This window comes from Verticillium alfalfae, genomic scaffold, assembly GCF_000150825.1.
Source record: "Verticillium alfalfae VaMs.102 supercont1.3 genomic scaffold, whole genome shotgun sequence".
In the NCBI taxonomy this organism is placed as follows: domain Eukaryota; kingdom Fungi; phylum Ascomycota; class Sordariomycetes; order Glomerellales; family Plectosphaerellaceae; genus Verticillium; species Verticillium alfalfae.
Window position 1 is genome coordinate 1,052,429 of NW_003315036.1, and position 14,624 is coordinate 1,067,052.

The 14,624-nt window shown below is 55.4% G+C and overlaps 6 protein-coding genes across 6 annotated transcripts; 4 read left to right on the forward strand and 2 right to left on the reverse strand.

Moving 5' to 3' along the window:
- Positions 1-119: 119 nt before the first annotated feature.
- Positions 120-395, forward strand: VDBG_02843 (maltose porter; the record flags this gene model as incomplete). The annotated part of the gene is made up of 2 exons (XM_003006658.1): positions 120-134; positions 207-395. The coding sequence occupies 2 exons, from the start codon at positions 120-122 to the stop codon at positions 393-395; spliced, it is 204 nt and encodes a 67-aa protein (XP_003006704.1).
- Positions 396-3,821: 3,426 nt separating this feature from the next.
- On the forward strand, positions 3,822-5,412 carry VDBG_02844 (conserved hypothetical protein; the record flags this gene model as incomplete). Its single annotated transcript, XM_003006659.1, has 2 exons — positions 3,822-4,125; positions 4,196-5,412. 2 exons carry the CDS (start codon positions 3,822-3,824, stop codon positions 5,410-5,412), a joined length of 1,521 nt encoding a protein of 506 aa, XP_003006705.1.
- Positions 5,413-6,237: 825 nt separating this feature from the next.
- Positions 6,238-7,329, forward strand: VDBG_02845 (fungal cellulose binding domain-containing protein; the record flags this gene model as incomplete). Its single annotated transcript, XM_003006660.1, has 3 exons — positions 6,238-6,389; positions 6,462-6,937; positions 6,995-7,329. The coding sequence occupies 3 exons, from the start codon at positions 6,238-6,240 to the stop codon at positions 7,327-7,329; spliced, it is 963 nt and encodes a 320-aa protein (XP_003006706.1).
- Positions 7,330-9,324: 1,995 nt separating this feature from the next.
- On the forward strand, positions 9,325-11,146 carry VDBG_02846 (high-affinity nicotinic acid transporter; the record flags this gene model as incomplete). Its single annotated transcript, XM_003006661.1, has 5 exons — positions 9,325-9,492; positions 9,546-9,950; positions 10,002-10,415; positions 10,465-10,814; positions 10,903-11,146. The coding sequence occupies 5 exons, from the start codon at positions 9,325-9,327 to the stop codon at positions 11,144-11,146; spliced, it is 1,581 nt and encodes a 526-aa protein (XP_003006707.1).
- A 277-nt stretch (positions 11,147-11,423) lies between these two features.
- VDBG_02847 (predicted protein) lies at positions 11,424-11,957 on the reverse strand (the record flags this gene model as incomplete). The annotated part of the gene is made up of 1 exon (XM_003006662.1): positions 11,424-11,957. One exon carries the CDS (start codon positions 11,955-11,957, stop codon positions 11,424-11,426), a length of 534 nt encoding a protein of 177 aa, XP_003006708.1.
- Positions 11,958-12,746: 789 nt separating this feature from the next.
- Positions 12,747-14,054, reverse strand: VDBG_02848 (conserved hypothetical protein; the record flags this gene model as incomplete). The annotated part of the gene is made up of 1 exon (XM_003006663.1): positions 12,747-14,054. The coding sequence occupies one exon, from the start codon at positions 14,052-14,054 to the stop codon at positions 12,747-12,749; it is 1,308 nt and encodes a 435-aa protein (XP_003006709.1).
- Between the last annotated feature and the right edge of the window lie 570 nt (positions 14,055-14,624).

Here is a 14,624-nt window from a genome sequence, read left to right on the forward strand (position 1 = left end):
CGGCCTCCTGGGTCATCATCGGCGAGACCTCGGCCATCCGCCTGCGACCCCTGACCACCGGTATCGGTCGCGGCTGCTACTACCTCGTCAACATTCCCTGCATCTTCCTCGGCAACTGGATGCTGAGCACTACCGTACGTCCCCTCCCCACTATACCCTCCGTCCTTCCCTCCTCGAACAGAGCGCTAACAGATGCCCCCTTACAGGGTGCTCACCTCGGCGGCAAGTGCGGCTACGTCTGGGCCGGCACGGGCTTCGCCTGTTTCGTCCTCGCCTTCTTCTTCCTGCCCGAGATGAAGGACCGCTCGTACCGCGAGATCGACATTCTCTTCAAGCGCAAGGTGCCTGCGCGCAAGTGGAAGCGGACGGCCGTCGACATCAACGACGACGAGTAGATGCTGCGCACGGCGGTGTTGTCCGGGTGCGCGCGGCGCCGCGGGGGCCATCGACCGAGAGGGGGGAGCACAACACGTCATGTAGTACTCCGCTGTCGGTTTCCCGCCAGGATCTCTGCCCTCCCTTGCTTTGCGTTCTGTTAATGTTCATGGACTTCTGTCTTGACGGCCTGCCTGCGTGTCATGAGCCGCGGACCAGGTGTTCGTGTCTGTGAGCTGCCGACATGGGAAAATACATGAAGCTTGACCAATTCCTGTTTGTCCCGCCTGGCTGGTTTTGAAGTGATGGCCCTCGTATACCCCCTTGCGTTTGTGAATGACCGCACTGTATAAGAACCACCTTGTCCTGCAGGAGAAAACTGTGACTCGAATGCAAGTTGATCGCTGTTGAGGCACTACTTCTCGGACGGAGGCCGGCTGCTCGATACGGTAAGGTGGGCGGGGGATATCCGTGCGACGATGAGGAATATGTCATCTTAATGCCATAGTTCCATGACTAGCTGGAGTTACGACGTATACCCGTAGAGTCTATAGTCCTGGATGGAGCCTACAACTCTATAAACGCACCTCGATTAAATCTGCCCCCTGCTATACTACATATCGTTTTCATCCAAATTAGCAACATTCCATCGTCAATCAAGTCTTTGGGATGTTATGGTATGGTATGGTATCTCCCCTTTGACATTTTTCAAAAGCCAGGGTTTCAAAGTAGATTTATGACTCTTTTGCATTAGGAATTGGCCTTTAACACGTCCTCTTAGTAAAGTCATAAATTTCAACGTAGTTGTCTCGTTCCGCTCTCGTTCTTCTTTTCCCTACATCTTACGTACCGGAGCATTAGATGGACCAGGTGAGTTCCGAAGACCACGTAGACCCGAATCTCCATCCCAACCTTCCAACTCCACTAGCAATGCGAAGTTGATGTGTTACAAAAGTAGTAACCCACTGCAACTGCGTGATCCTGGGATCACCATGCGACCTTCCACTCCGTCTCAGACAACGCAAAGGGCGAAGGCAATACGTCCAAGACATGACGTTCCTCTTCTGCTTCTTTCTTGGTAGACTCACAAGATCATCCTGCAGCAAGGAGATGAACTCAGGCGGAGCGCACAATGAGGACTGGATGGTCGCAAGCGAGCTCGCATAGTGAGGATCAGTAATCGGCATCAGGTCCAATGGAGACTGTAACCGAAATCCATCGGGCACGCGCGGCAGCGCGGAGTCCGCCTCGTATGGCGTATGGCGGGCACGGCGCCATGGTACGACAGGAAGCTTGTCTCGAGGTGATGAAGCCCACGACGGGGGACGCCCGGGACAGGCAGCTGTCTATCACTATGGGCCGTCACGTGTCCTCGCTAAGCATCACCTCCTCCGGGTCGCTCAACCAGTTTGGGCGGGGGGTACTCCTGTGCACCGACCCCATCCGGCGGATGCTTCCATTGCTTCACACCATTGTACTCGCCTTTACGCTCCTGGGGTCTTACATCTATCTGTGGCATGTCTCTCCTCCATTCGAAACATTCCCTTAGAAAACACCGACATCATCTCGACACCCCAAGATCGGATAGCACGCTCATGAACGGAGCCCAGAAGCATAGCCAAGCGCTGCCCAAGTGGTCTCCGTCAACTACGCCCAGCCAAGACATCGCCGCATATTGACCGCACGCCCGCTGGGCCGCAGCCACCATGTGCCTTCCCGAGACAACGCTTCTCCATCGCGCGCTGACCGCCGTGACGGTTCGATTTCTGCTTCCAAGAGACAACGAGTATAGCAGAACCTGAGGCGCTGTGCCGGGACTGTCTCCAACCCTCGTCCCTGCACGCACCGTCCCCGTTCCTCGTCTCTGGGTCCAGCCCACCACTCGCCGTGGCACCCTTCACGCAGGAGACAGGTCAGCGGCAACCTGCTCGTCGAACGAGAGACCTTGCATTCGGATGCGCAGCAGCGCACTGACTCTCGGAAAGTATCCTCCGTCTCGGGTCCCATGAGTCTGCTACCTGGGTTCGGACGAAGACGACTCCCGCCAGCCCGGAAACAGTCCACGGTCCACGAGACGTCTGTGGCCTTGGCACCCTTTGGCCTTGACAGCCTTGATCACACATCCCCCTCGCTTACACCACACCGAAATTTCATCTCGTACGGAACCCCAACCGTCTCCGTGGCACAAGGACCGGGAAGACTTGTCTTTCGAAGCCCACGCCTCCATGGGATCTCATCTGTCAGGCTTCGCCTAGTACCTGCCGAAGCTCGTGATATGCCAAAGCGACGAGATTGGGCCTCACAGCCGATGCGGAGCATAAGTCAATCCTGCATTTGATGCATGATTCCAACCCGCGCTGCCGAAGCTTGTTATGAAAGAAAGAGGACGAAATGACCCATACGGCCGTACGAGAGGGCACATGCGTCTATTAGTACCTCATTCTGCTGGGTAGCCATGTCGACCGTTTCAACAAGATACAATCAAGAGTATCTTCCATACGTCACTGTTTGCGAGAGCTCACAAATCACGTTTTCCAACAACCACCTGCATCTTTCATGTTCGCTCATTCACGAACGTCCTTGATCCACGTATGTATACAGCATCGATCCTTGGCGACACACATGCATGCTTTCTCGAAGCGCGGGCCCGCACATTGGCCTAGTCGCACAGTCTGCGTCCCTCACATCCCCGTGGCTACTCTTCTCCGTCTTCGTCTCTGCTACTATGCGCACACGCTCTATGACCCAATGCTGACCCCTCTCCAGCTGATTTATGAAGATTGCTCATTTGAAATCTTGAGTTCATTTTTGACTTGTCTTGAACGGCGGTCATATAACTATTTGACCTACTCTTGATATATGTAAAGACACCCGTGTTCCCGTCATAGTGGTCACCCAATCCTGGTGCCCAGTGACCCGAGGAGCTGGTTGCCGGCACTCTGGATCTTGTGGACGTCACCAATCACACGGCAAACTGCTTTATCGACTGTTGTGGTAGCCGCACCGCTCCTTTCGTCCATGTCGACTTGAGTCGACGAGCGAGCTCGGCTGACGGAGTACGGGAACCCAAAGGAAATTCGCCATGTTGTACCATGTTGTACAAGGTCGACCCATTACCACCCCACCCTTGGGTCTTTCCTCCTTCCATGGTTGCGCGGCACTCGGTCAGTCGAGTCCACCAACGCGGAGTACGACTTGGGCGAGGGCTGGCCAACTCATGGACCGGGCGCGACAGCGTGGATTCGACCCTCGGTCATGTTCCATCAGGCACATGCTGGGTTCAACGGCACCCACCCGGGGTAGTCTCAGTTTCTCAAGGAACAGCAGGAGACACATGGTCCAGGGGCTGGAGCCAGGCTGCTATTTTACTCCATATTGGCCCATCTGGAAGGGGACTACACCCTCCATCCCCCACCACACTCACGACCGAATGTCGCCCACACGCCATGGCCATGACCATAGCCATGAGCGACTGTCCCAATCGCAAAGCCTGCGATCGCTGCCACGCCCAGAAGCTCAGCTGTAAGCGCTACGGCGATGAAGCCTGCGAGCGCTGCCTCCGGCTCCGAACCGAATGCAGATCGAGCCCTTCGCTGCGATACCGAAAGCAACAGACGGCCGTCGAGTCTCTTGTGCTGGAGGAGACGACAGGCACTTCTGGCTCGAGCACAGCGCTGCTGCTCGAGGGAGGCCGATCACCCAAGCGGAAGCGGACGGAAAGCGAGAACCTTCCTGTGCCACCTGACTTTGGTGAGTCTGCCAATGTCTTTCATTTTGTCTAAAACGACAACCAATTCTGACGGTTTCGCCGAAGCCTCAGTTGGTCTCCCGATGAGCGGTGAATTCGAATCGCATCCATCGGGCGGCACCGTCACACACGACCAGATGATGAACATCGCCGACTATGCCTTTGGCGGCGGCGGCTTTGACCCGGCTGCGGCCCTCTACCCGTCGCATACCGTCGTCGTCGATCACCACCCTTCACAACTCCACCCTGGCCTCTCCCAACATCTTATATCCAGGGACAACATCACCGATACGTGGCTCCCACAGCACCTGCATGCCAGCACACTGGTATCTCATACTCCCCCTCCTCTACCTTCTGTCCCACCACGCGCGCCTACCGAAACCGAGGGCGGCCAGCTTGCCTCCACACCGACGACGGCAGCCTCTGCTACCAGCAAGAAGCAACACCACAACCAACAACAGCAGGCCACGTTGAGCCAGCGACATTCTAGTGACCGCCCTTCACCGCGGGTGTCCAAGCCTCGCGGCAAGTTCAAAACTCGTCAGATCGTCCTCAAGTCATCACCGGCCGGCAAAACCACTTCCTCTTCGGCAGGTCACTGGATGCCTCGACTATCAGACATCAACTCGAGGCTCTTTGAGCTCTCATCTGCATTGCCGTACCAGATTGAGTGTGCGGACGGCAAATCGCACCATGGCAAAAGCTCGCAGCATCATGGCAACGGCTCTGGAAGGCACCGCACCGTCCCGTTCCCCGTAGATGAGATGTTCAAACTGTCTCAGCAGTTCGCTGAGGCCGTGCAGGACATCACGCCCTCAGATGGCCCAGCGAAAGCAGCCCCTGACACCAAGACCAGCCGCGGCAAGTCTCTCAATAGCAAGGCCGATCCTGGCTCGTCAATGTTCATTCTCTCGACTTATGTTCGGCTGCTGGACATGTACCAGAAGGTCTTCAGCTGTATTCATGGAAACCTGTCGCAGCTTGAAGCTGGGGACGGTCTGCGGTACTGGAAGCTGCCCGACGTGACGGTTGGTTCATTCGCTGTCGACTCGACGCCATCGCTGCAGATGTCGTTGACCATTCAGCTGGCCGAAGAGTTTCTGTCGCAGCTAAGGAATGCGGCCGCCAGCCTGGGACCCGGTGGGTCATCAGGCGGTAGGAGTTCGGATGGGTCCATGTTCTCTGGCGTGGTAGACGTTTCTTTTCAGGCTATCAAGAGTCGTGAGGATAGTCTGGGTAAGCAGCTGGCGGATTTGCGACGGGACATGGACGCAATCCTCGACGGTTGAAAGGGCTGACAGTGGCCAACGTATTTCCGTTTTGACGAGCCCGGAATATGCGGATCCAAGTAGGTGGATGTAATGTGCCTGCCAGTTTAAAGACGATGAATTTAGCATCTTGGCTTCTCCTTGACAGCTGCTTCTCTCCACTCGCCAACCTGATTCGCAGCCCCATCACACTCGGCAGACAAGGGGGGGGGGACGGTCAAGGCGGAGAAAAAATGGCACTTTCGGGGCGAGGAGACACTCAGACTGAAACAAGGTCATTCGTGGCATCGTCAACCCTGACATTGTCCCTGACATTGTCCACCCTGACGGATCGCGACATCGCTCGCCTGAACCGGGCCACCACATATGATCAGAGCAGGTAGAACCTACAGGTCCAGGAACCGTTGCATTGATTCGGAACCAGCTCCGTCGTCCATCTGGTTCAATTCTTGCTCCCACCCCGCGCCTGATCCGTTCAGCCGGTAGTAGAGTTGGCCGCTACAGGGTCTGAACGCGGGCCGGCCTTCCCCTTTCTGGGCACGGGATGGCGCCCCTCCGCACCCCCGCAGAGGGTCCCTCAATTTGCCATGCAGGAACATCGATGGATTCCCGCTCACATCACAACAGTCGCCAGGTCGTTTAACACACCTCCTCCAATGACGATCGTCATGGGATGGGTAATATATGTCGGCTTGGCCGTATCCGTTGCCGGAACGCGATGCCGCGGAGTGTGACGACCATGTTCTCCTCCTGAGAAGTATATAGCCAGTCACGATGTCCACGTCCCGCCAACCAGCCACAATTATCGTCGTCAGCGTGAAGGAACACTGAGCATCACATCCGACAATGAAGGGCGCGTCAACTCTCCTCATGGCAGGCCTCGCCTCGGCGGTCGGCGCTGCCCGCATCGCCGGCGGCTCGCCCTGCTCCTCGCACCCTCCGGCCGCGACCTCCTCAGTGCCCACCAACCCCACGGGACCAAAATACTTCATCACTTTGTAAGTCAAGGAAGAATGACAAAAGAGGCCACGGGTGCGGCTCGATTCTACTCGTGGCTGACCTCGTCGTAGCGGTGATTCCTACTCGCAGAGCGGCTTCAGCTTCTCCGGTACGAAGCCGACGGCTGAGAACCCCCTTGGCAACCCGCCTCTGCCAGGCTGGACGGCCAGCGGCGGCTTGGGTTGGATCGCCTTCGCGGCGACCGAGTACAACAAGGATGTGCTGCTATCGTACAACCTGGCCTACGGCGGCGCCACGACGGCAGCAGACCTGGTCACGCCTTACGCGCCCGAGGTGCTGAGCTTCGAGGACCAGGTCCAGGATCTGTTCGTCCCCAACCTCGCCGTTGAGCCTCACCCCTCCTGGGCGCCTTGGGAGGCCGACAACACGCTTGTCGGTGTTTGGATCGGCGTCAATGATGTCGGTAACACTTTCTGGTTCTCCGACATTCAACAGCGGTACGAGACCATCATGGTTCGCTACTTTGGTCTCCTGCAGACCGTCTACGACGCCGGCGCGAGGCAATTTGCCATCCTCAGCGTCCCCCGTGCGTTCACCCCCTCGGATATGAAGATTGGAACAGCCCTCAACTAACAGACGACAGCCACCTGGAGAACCCCTGCTTTCCTCTCGCAGGGCCAGACAAACACGGGTGCCGTCGCCACCGCCATCGACCTGTACAACGATCTGATCCAGGAGCACCTCGCTGCCTTCAAGGCCGCCAACCCCGACGCCAAGACCTGGCTCGTCGACACGGCGCTGCCCTTCGACAAGGCGCTCGCCAACCCGACTGCCTACGGCGCCCCCGACGCTACCTGCTGGAACGAGGACGGCACCAGCTGCCTATGGTTCAACGACTACCACCCCGGCGTGGCCATCCAGAAGCTCGTCGCCGAGGAGGTTGCCAAGGTCGTCGGCGCGCCCTTCTTCCAGGTCTGAGTGCATCCGGCGCTTGGGGAGAGGAGAGAGAGCGGTTTCGAGCTTACTAGTATTTAGCCGAATGGAGTCGCGCCGTGCCACGTGAGGCTCAGAGCCCAGCGTGATTCGAGCCAATGGCGGATGGCGTACAAGGAGGACTATACTATTTGAGTTTTCTGAATACAATATACTCGATTCGCCGCGTAGCGCCTAGGCTCTGACTTTTGCGTGTTCTCAAGAGCCACGTCTCCAAACACGCTGTTCTGCTGAATGTCACCAGGTTCAGGCGCAGTGTAAAGGTTCTCGAATCTCACAAATTTGTTAAAGACCGCTTTCCAGTAGAGTATTTGCCTCTGTGTGGCATGAGCTTGAATACTACCCTTGCATCAGATTTCTGGGCTCCCCAATAGTAGGAGTGGGGCTGTTGAGAGGGCTTCACTGCTCATCTGAACCCTTATCCAAGACTTTGACTGTGCCTGAGAGCTCTGAATCGGCGGGTTGGCGGTGCAAGACTTGCAATTGTTGTTGAAACTGTCTTTGTGATCTCGTCGATCAGTAGATCCGAGATTCGCTGCGCCTGCGATCACGTAGCCATGAAGCCTCGTAATCACGAGAGCGGCAAATCCCATACGGTGATCGCCAACCCAGGCTATTCCCCTATATTGGTTCAACAGAGGCAGCGTTTTCTCCGATCTGTCTTCTCCTGACCTAGGCATAGTGCTTGATAGTCGAGAGCGATGAAAACTCGACAATGGAAAACGACTTTATTTATGTTTGCATGTGGCTAGTGCAGGCCATCTGAGGTTGTCACGAGAGCTTGACTTCCTTTTCAGATAGGCAGCAGGTCTGACGCGAGTGCGGGTCTCAAGGTTATGACTTGTTTTGCGATGGTGAACTCCCACGGACGACTACATGGATGGACATACAGCTCCTTGCATTCCGTATATAGGTTTCTGCCAAACAAACACGTTTCGTAAGTCCCTCCTTACACGAAAAGGGATTCGACTGTTAGGCTTTCATTCAGACATCTTGACTCAAACTGCTTGAAAGTTTGAATAGTGACCCTCCTCAGACTCCTGCTACAGGTGAGCTCTCATTGATCGATTGGTGGGTATATAGCTCGAGGCGGCGCTTACTATAAGCAGGGCGGCTTCGACGTGATTGCGAGGAAAGTTTCTTCGTCAAAATTCAATCAAGCGATGGCACACGTTCTTTGGCAAATAGTAGCAGTCTAATGCAGGTTTGACGCATGCTTCTGGATGCGCCCTTAAAGATCAATGGGTATCATGGGTCGATGAGGAATGCTCCCAGTGTAGTGCGAGTGACCAAGCGGCAACGATGACGGCAAGGCGTTTATGACGGCATGAGGCGCTGCCTCACTCGCTCGCTAAGGCTACTACTGAAAGCACCCTTAGTCTTTAGCGCCTCTAGATTCTCTGTATCCGACTCCATAGAGCTGTTCTGCGGCTGGTACGAATACCTTCGCCGGCAACCCCATGACATCACTTGGCGGCTGCCATCCACCACACCACGATTCAGCATATGCAGTGTAGGTGTACATTGATGGCTCGCCATGATTCGTCCCCACGGGGGTTCACGTTGAGCGACAGCGCCCAGGCGGCCTCTTTCCGCCGTCTTGCAGCGGCTTTCCCTCCGATCGTTGACCAACACAGGCGGCAGCGTGCGGGGGAACGTCTACTAGGTCCTCTAAGCCCGCAATCCGGGGCCCCAGACTGACAGCCCAGCCATACTTCATTGGCGACTACGCATCCCGGATGTGGGCTCGCGGGCTTTTAGAAGCCGCTGATGATGCTGGCTGCCGATCCTCTTCGCGACGGTTGTGCACTTGACCAACAGGTTGACCGCCGTCGTAGTGGAAAAGCAACACGACGGCGTGCTTAAAGGGAAAGATGCCCAACTGCGGTAAGTGTGTACACTTCTTACCATGGACTATCCGCTACGGCTCCTCTATTCTTTCAGCGGCTCCGAAGTTGAATATTGTCCCATTCGCCCAACATGAGCATCACGAGGGCCTCCAATGAACATACCGAGAAGCCGGACGTGTCCGAGACAGAAGATGGCCATGGGCTTAGCGAAAAAGACCGCATCGACGGCATCGCGACCGCCCCCGGCACGACACTCGAGTCTTTTGCGCATCTAGACGAGAAGAAAGTCCTCAGAAAGGTGTGCTCTTCCTTATGACGAAGGACAAGAATTCCGGCCTGACCCTGTATCAGATGGACGTTCGTCTTATTCCCATGCTGGCGCTTCTGTACCTGCTTTCATTTTTGGACCGTGAGATTCCTCTTCTCCTTGCCGTCTCTGGCAGCTTCGTAGAGCTGATCTTGTGTCTAGGTGGCAACATCGGCAATGCCAAGATCGAAGGCCTTCAGGAAGACCTACACATGTCAGATGACCAGTACAACTGGTGTCTCACTGTCTTCTTTTTTACTTATGCCGCCTTCGAGGTCCCAAGCAATCTGTTACTGAAGAAGCTCAGGCCCAGCGTTTGGCTCCCCACCATCATGGTCGCATGGGGTATTGTGATGACTCTCATGGGCATCGTGCAAAGCTACCACGGGCTTCTCATTGCTCGTATCTTCCTGGGAGTAACCGAGGCTGGCTTGTTCCCTGGCGTAGCAGTAAGTTCAGTTGACGGCTGCCTGAGACATCACGCAAACTGATCCATGTAGTACTATCTCACAATGTGGTACTGTCGCCACGAGATCCAGTTCCGTCAGGCGCTGTTTTTCTCCGCAGCTTCTATTGCAGGCGCGTTCAGCGGCCTCTTGGCATTCGGCATCTCAAAGATGAACGGTGTTGGTGGTCTGGAAGGATGGCGTTGGATCTTCATTCTCGAGGGCATCGTCACTGTTCTCGTCGCCGTGTGGGCATTCTTTGCGTTGCATGACTTTCCTGAGACAGCCTCCTTCCTATCAGAAGAGGAGCGCGCCTTCGTCGTTTTTCGTCTAAAGTATCAAAGCCAAATCAAGGGCAAGCAGATCGGCCAGGTCGCTGTCCCCGAAGCTGAGGAATTCAAGTGGAGATATGTCGGCGATGCCTTTAAGGACTGGCAGATCTGGGTAAACATCTTCGTGTACTGGGGGGTAAGATTCAAGAACAGCACTGAACAAAGACGGAACAAAACTGATTCAGTATTCACAGATTGTTTGCCCTCTTTACGGCATCAGCCTATTCCTACCTACGATCATCCGCAATCTTGGATACACATCGAGCACGGCGCAGTTGATGACAGTCCCGATTTACATCACCGCTGCGATTCTGGCGGTCATCATTGCCTACATCTCCGACAAGGTCGGCAAGCGAAGTCCCTTCATCGTGGGCTTCTTGTGCGTGATGATCGTCGGCTTCTCCATGTGTTTGGCCTCTGCCAACCCCCGCGTTGTCTATGCAGGTGTCTTCATTGCGGCCTGTGCCATCTACCCAGCATTCCCTGGTGTCATTACTTGGCTGGCGAACAACTTGGGCCGGCAGCTACAAGCGAAGTGCAGGCATGGCCATCCAGATTGGCGTTGGCAACCTCGGCGGCGTAGGTTCATCCACATGTCATGCTTTGAACGAAAGCTAACGCAGTCATCAGGCTATGGCGTCAAACTTTTACAGAGGCGAAGATTCGCCCCGTTATATCCTCGGGCATGCGCTCGAGATTGGCTTCATCTGCGCGGGCATCATTGCGGCATTGATACTAATCTTTAGCTATACAACCATCAACAAGAAGCGCGACCGCAAACTGGCCGCCGGCGAGGACAGTCACTATACAGCACAAGAACTGTCAAGCAAGGGAGATAGAGCGCTGACCTGGAGGTACATGTACTAGAGATGATGTGTGGACGCCCCGATGTATATGCAAGCTAGCTTTCAGGTGTACACGACGAATAAATGATGCTGGTGTTGAAAAAAGCCACGCTGTGGGATATTGATTATGTATACCATCAGACTCAGTACCGCACTCAGGTACAAAAGCTTTCCCGGTTTGCAATATTTTCAGGATATGTTCCAGCTCCAAAATTGCCATATTTACGACTACTCTTCGATACCCTTGGCACCTCATCATGTCTCATAACTATCATACAAAACATCAATATCTTTCCAGCTCAGTAGTCGTAATCATAATTTCTCGACCGGCCCCGGCTCCCGCGGCGGTGATCGTAGACAACATCTGGCCTGCGCGGGGACCGGCTCTTCTCACGCATAATGTTCGGGGAGTACCGGACTTCGTACGACGTCCGTCCGTGAGAAGGTGAGCGTCGGCGGGATGCAGTCGACTGGTGACGATGGTGGCCATGGCTCGACCGACCCCTGTGGCGCCGTCTTGGCGGCGGCGATGGCTCGCGGCCCCAGAGACCAGGCTGTCCCCACATGCCGCAGGATCGAACAATCCAGAAGAGGAGGAGCACTCCAACGATAGAGCCGATGACGATGCCGGCAATCTCGCCGCCGCTCAGATTGGTACCGCCACCGTTTCCGTCGGAGGGCTCAGCAACCACGGTTGTTGTGGCCTGGCGTTTGAGGATATCTCGCACCGCGAGAGGAAAGCTTTTGGTCGGTGTGAGGTCGGAGGCCGGTGCTGCTGGCGATACAAAGCGGCCGACTAGGGGTAGTCCAGAGAAGGGGTGGGCTGGGGCCATATTGCTGTGTGCCAAACGATGAGTCTGGAGAAGGTAAGCGACGGGCGACTGTGAAGCGCGGGGTCTTGGCACGACGAGAGGCAGACGAAAGGAATAATCTCGAGATGGAGCTGTTTCCAGGCCGTCGCCTGCCCATTTAATCATTTTAGTTGCTGTCATTAAGTACCTCGCCTAGCCTCCAACAGCTATCAAGGATCCTGAGCTGGGGCATGACGACATGATGAATGTGCCGCTCACTTCGGGGCGGACTAACAGATCATCGGTGCAGTTGGCTATTGCCAACCCCTCGATTTACGACGATCATGTCGAGAGTCTGCCATGCAAATCGCGCGCCTGGACTGCGGCTAAAGGTTTAGTTCGCCGGAGCTTAACCATTATCCTAATCATGATTGCATCACCCGGCAGAAGAGTCGTTTCTGGCTCCAGGGGTAACACTCCAACAAGACAAGTTGGACCGGGGCATTTGATCCGCTATGGAGAAGGACGACCAGTAATGCCTCTTCCGAAGACACCGCAATGCAGGGGGTGTGATCGTTAAGCCTTAAAACCATCAAGATATCATCTAGTCGGTGCAAGACACTCTACATACCGTCCTGCAGCTCAAACAGTGCTTGTTTCCTGCACCAATGTCGATCTGTCCAGGGACATCAGTCTGTGTGTCCTGTGCATCCTGGGTGAGCGACGGTCATGATACTGAAACAGAGCAAGATATGGATGTGTTTGTAGAGCAAAAGACCATGATAAGAATTCAATGGTCATCATCTATAACTTGCTTTGAAACACGGAATATCAGGAGACCACAATTCGGCACCGACCAAGGTTGGAGACCCGTCCAAAGACAGCCTTTGTATCGCCATCTCGGTGCGCAGTCACCTTGATGGCAGGGAAATAAGTCCCCGGCTTCTCGTACACAAAGCGGACCGAGGCGTCGACAGACTCATCGACAGAAGTCAATGGCACCGCCGTAAACTCCCCGCGGCCCATGAAATCCCACTCCGTCGCAATGATCTTGCCTGTGCCGGGGGGAACCTCAGCGAACATCTCGAAAGTTACCGGCGTGCCGGCGGCAACCTCGTATCTGTCGGAGCCATTGACTTGCAGAATGACCGTAGGCTGTACTCCAAATCGCTGCGAAGCAGCCTCAGCAACCAGAACCTGACCGTCAACAACTGTATAATTTGTGGACGGCGGCGGATCGATGCTCTGCTCTACCCAGGCGCTGAGGTCTCGCAACGCTTGGTGGACAATGGGGGAAGCATCGACGATACGTGCAGCCCGCGCACCAACTGGGAGGCGTTCATCGAACCCGGCGGCGAAGGTGTGGTCAGCGTGCTCGTTGAACCACAGGCGGTAATTGTCGTTGGCACGATGACCGAGTGCGCTCTCTACTTGACTACGGTACCAGTCCGCGTGCCAAGGGAATGCATCGTAATCGAGAAGATTGTTGACGGCAATCATCTTGCCTTGAATTTGTCCCGTGAATCGTCCCTGGCTCGTTGACTCGGCTGCGTTGAGGCTACCATCGACTGAGCGCTGGGGATGAATTGGTTGGCCGGTAACGTCTTTGAATTGGTCGAAGCCGTAAAACCCATCTCTCTTGGGAATCTGATGACGGTAATATGCGTGTACGGCAATGAAAAGCAAGTTGTCGACCTGGACTGTAGACTTTTGGTTAACAAGAGAGAAGACGTCCTCATTCTTGTCTACCTCGATTGTGAAAGTTGTGCCCTCCAAATTGCCAAAGAGGGCGCCGGAACTTTCCCCTTGATCATTGAAAAGCTCAAAGCGAAGACCGGGCTGCGTAGGAGGTGCACTGTCCAGCAAGAGACGAATGGTCTGGTTCCCGGCCTTCTCGATGCTGTTGATGCGCGCCGTGTGATTCACAGCCTGCGCTCTGATCAAGTCACCGAGCTCCGACTGCTCCGTACCGAGATACCCAGGTGCGGTCCAGAAATCTTGGGCGTACGTCGGATCGTGTGATGCAACCCCATCGCTGAACAAAGCCAATACAGCCGAGTTTGTAACGAGGTCGAACACCTCCCACACTCCAAGAGGAAGACCCAGCATCGTCGCCTCGTCAAAAACAGCTCGCTCCATTGCGGTCAGATTCTCTCGTGGATCACCCCCGCCAGGCCGGACAGCGTCTACGATTTGGGCGGCCTTGTTCTTCAATACGAGACCGGAGAGCGCGCGTATGGCAGGGTTGTTGAGAAAAGAAACAGGGACTGCTTGGATCATGGGAACAGCACCGTCCCAGACACCGCGGGAGTTCTCAATCGCACCGACGGTCTGCAAGGACCCGCCGCTGCCACCGTAGATGTAACCGTATATGTGCCGACAGCCCGACTTATAGTACTCAGCAGCAACGCGCCTGGCAACCTTGGCCGCAGCCGCATCCGCTCGGAAGCCGATGCTTCCAGTGATCTGGACGGCATAACCGCCGCTCTCGAGCGAGAAGGCGATGGTCTCATCTTTGGCTTCTTCGGTAACCAAAGGATATACGAATTGGAAGAAGCGACCTTCCCACTTGCTACGAGGCGGAAGGTAGATGTTGAACCTCGTTGTTGTCCCATTGAAGTGACCTGAGACGAGCCGATGAGGAACTGGCGTAGCCGCATCGATTTCATCATCGATAATAGCCGTAGAGAAAAGAGGGATCCGTGCAAT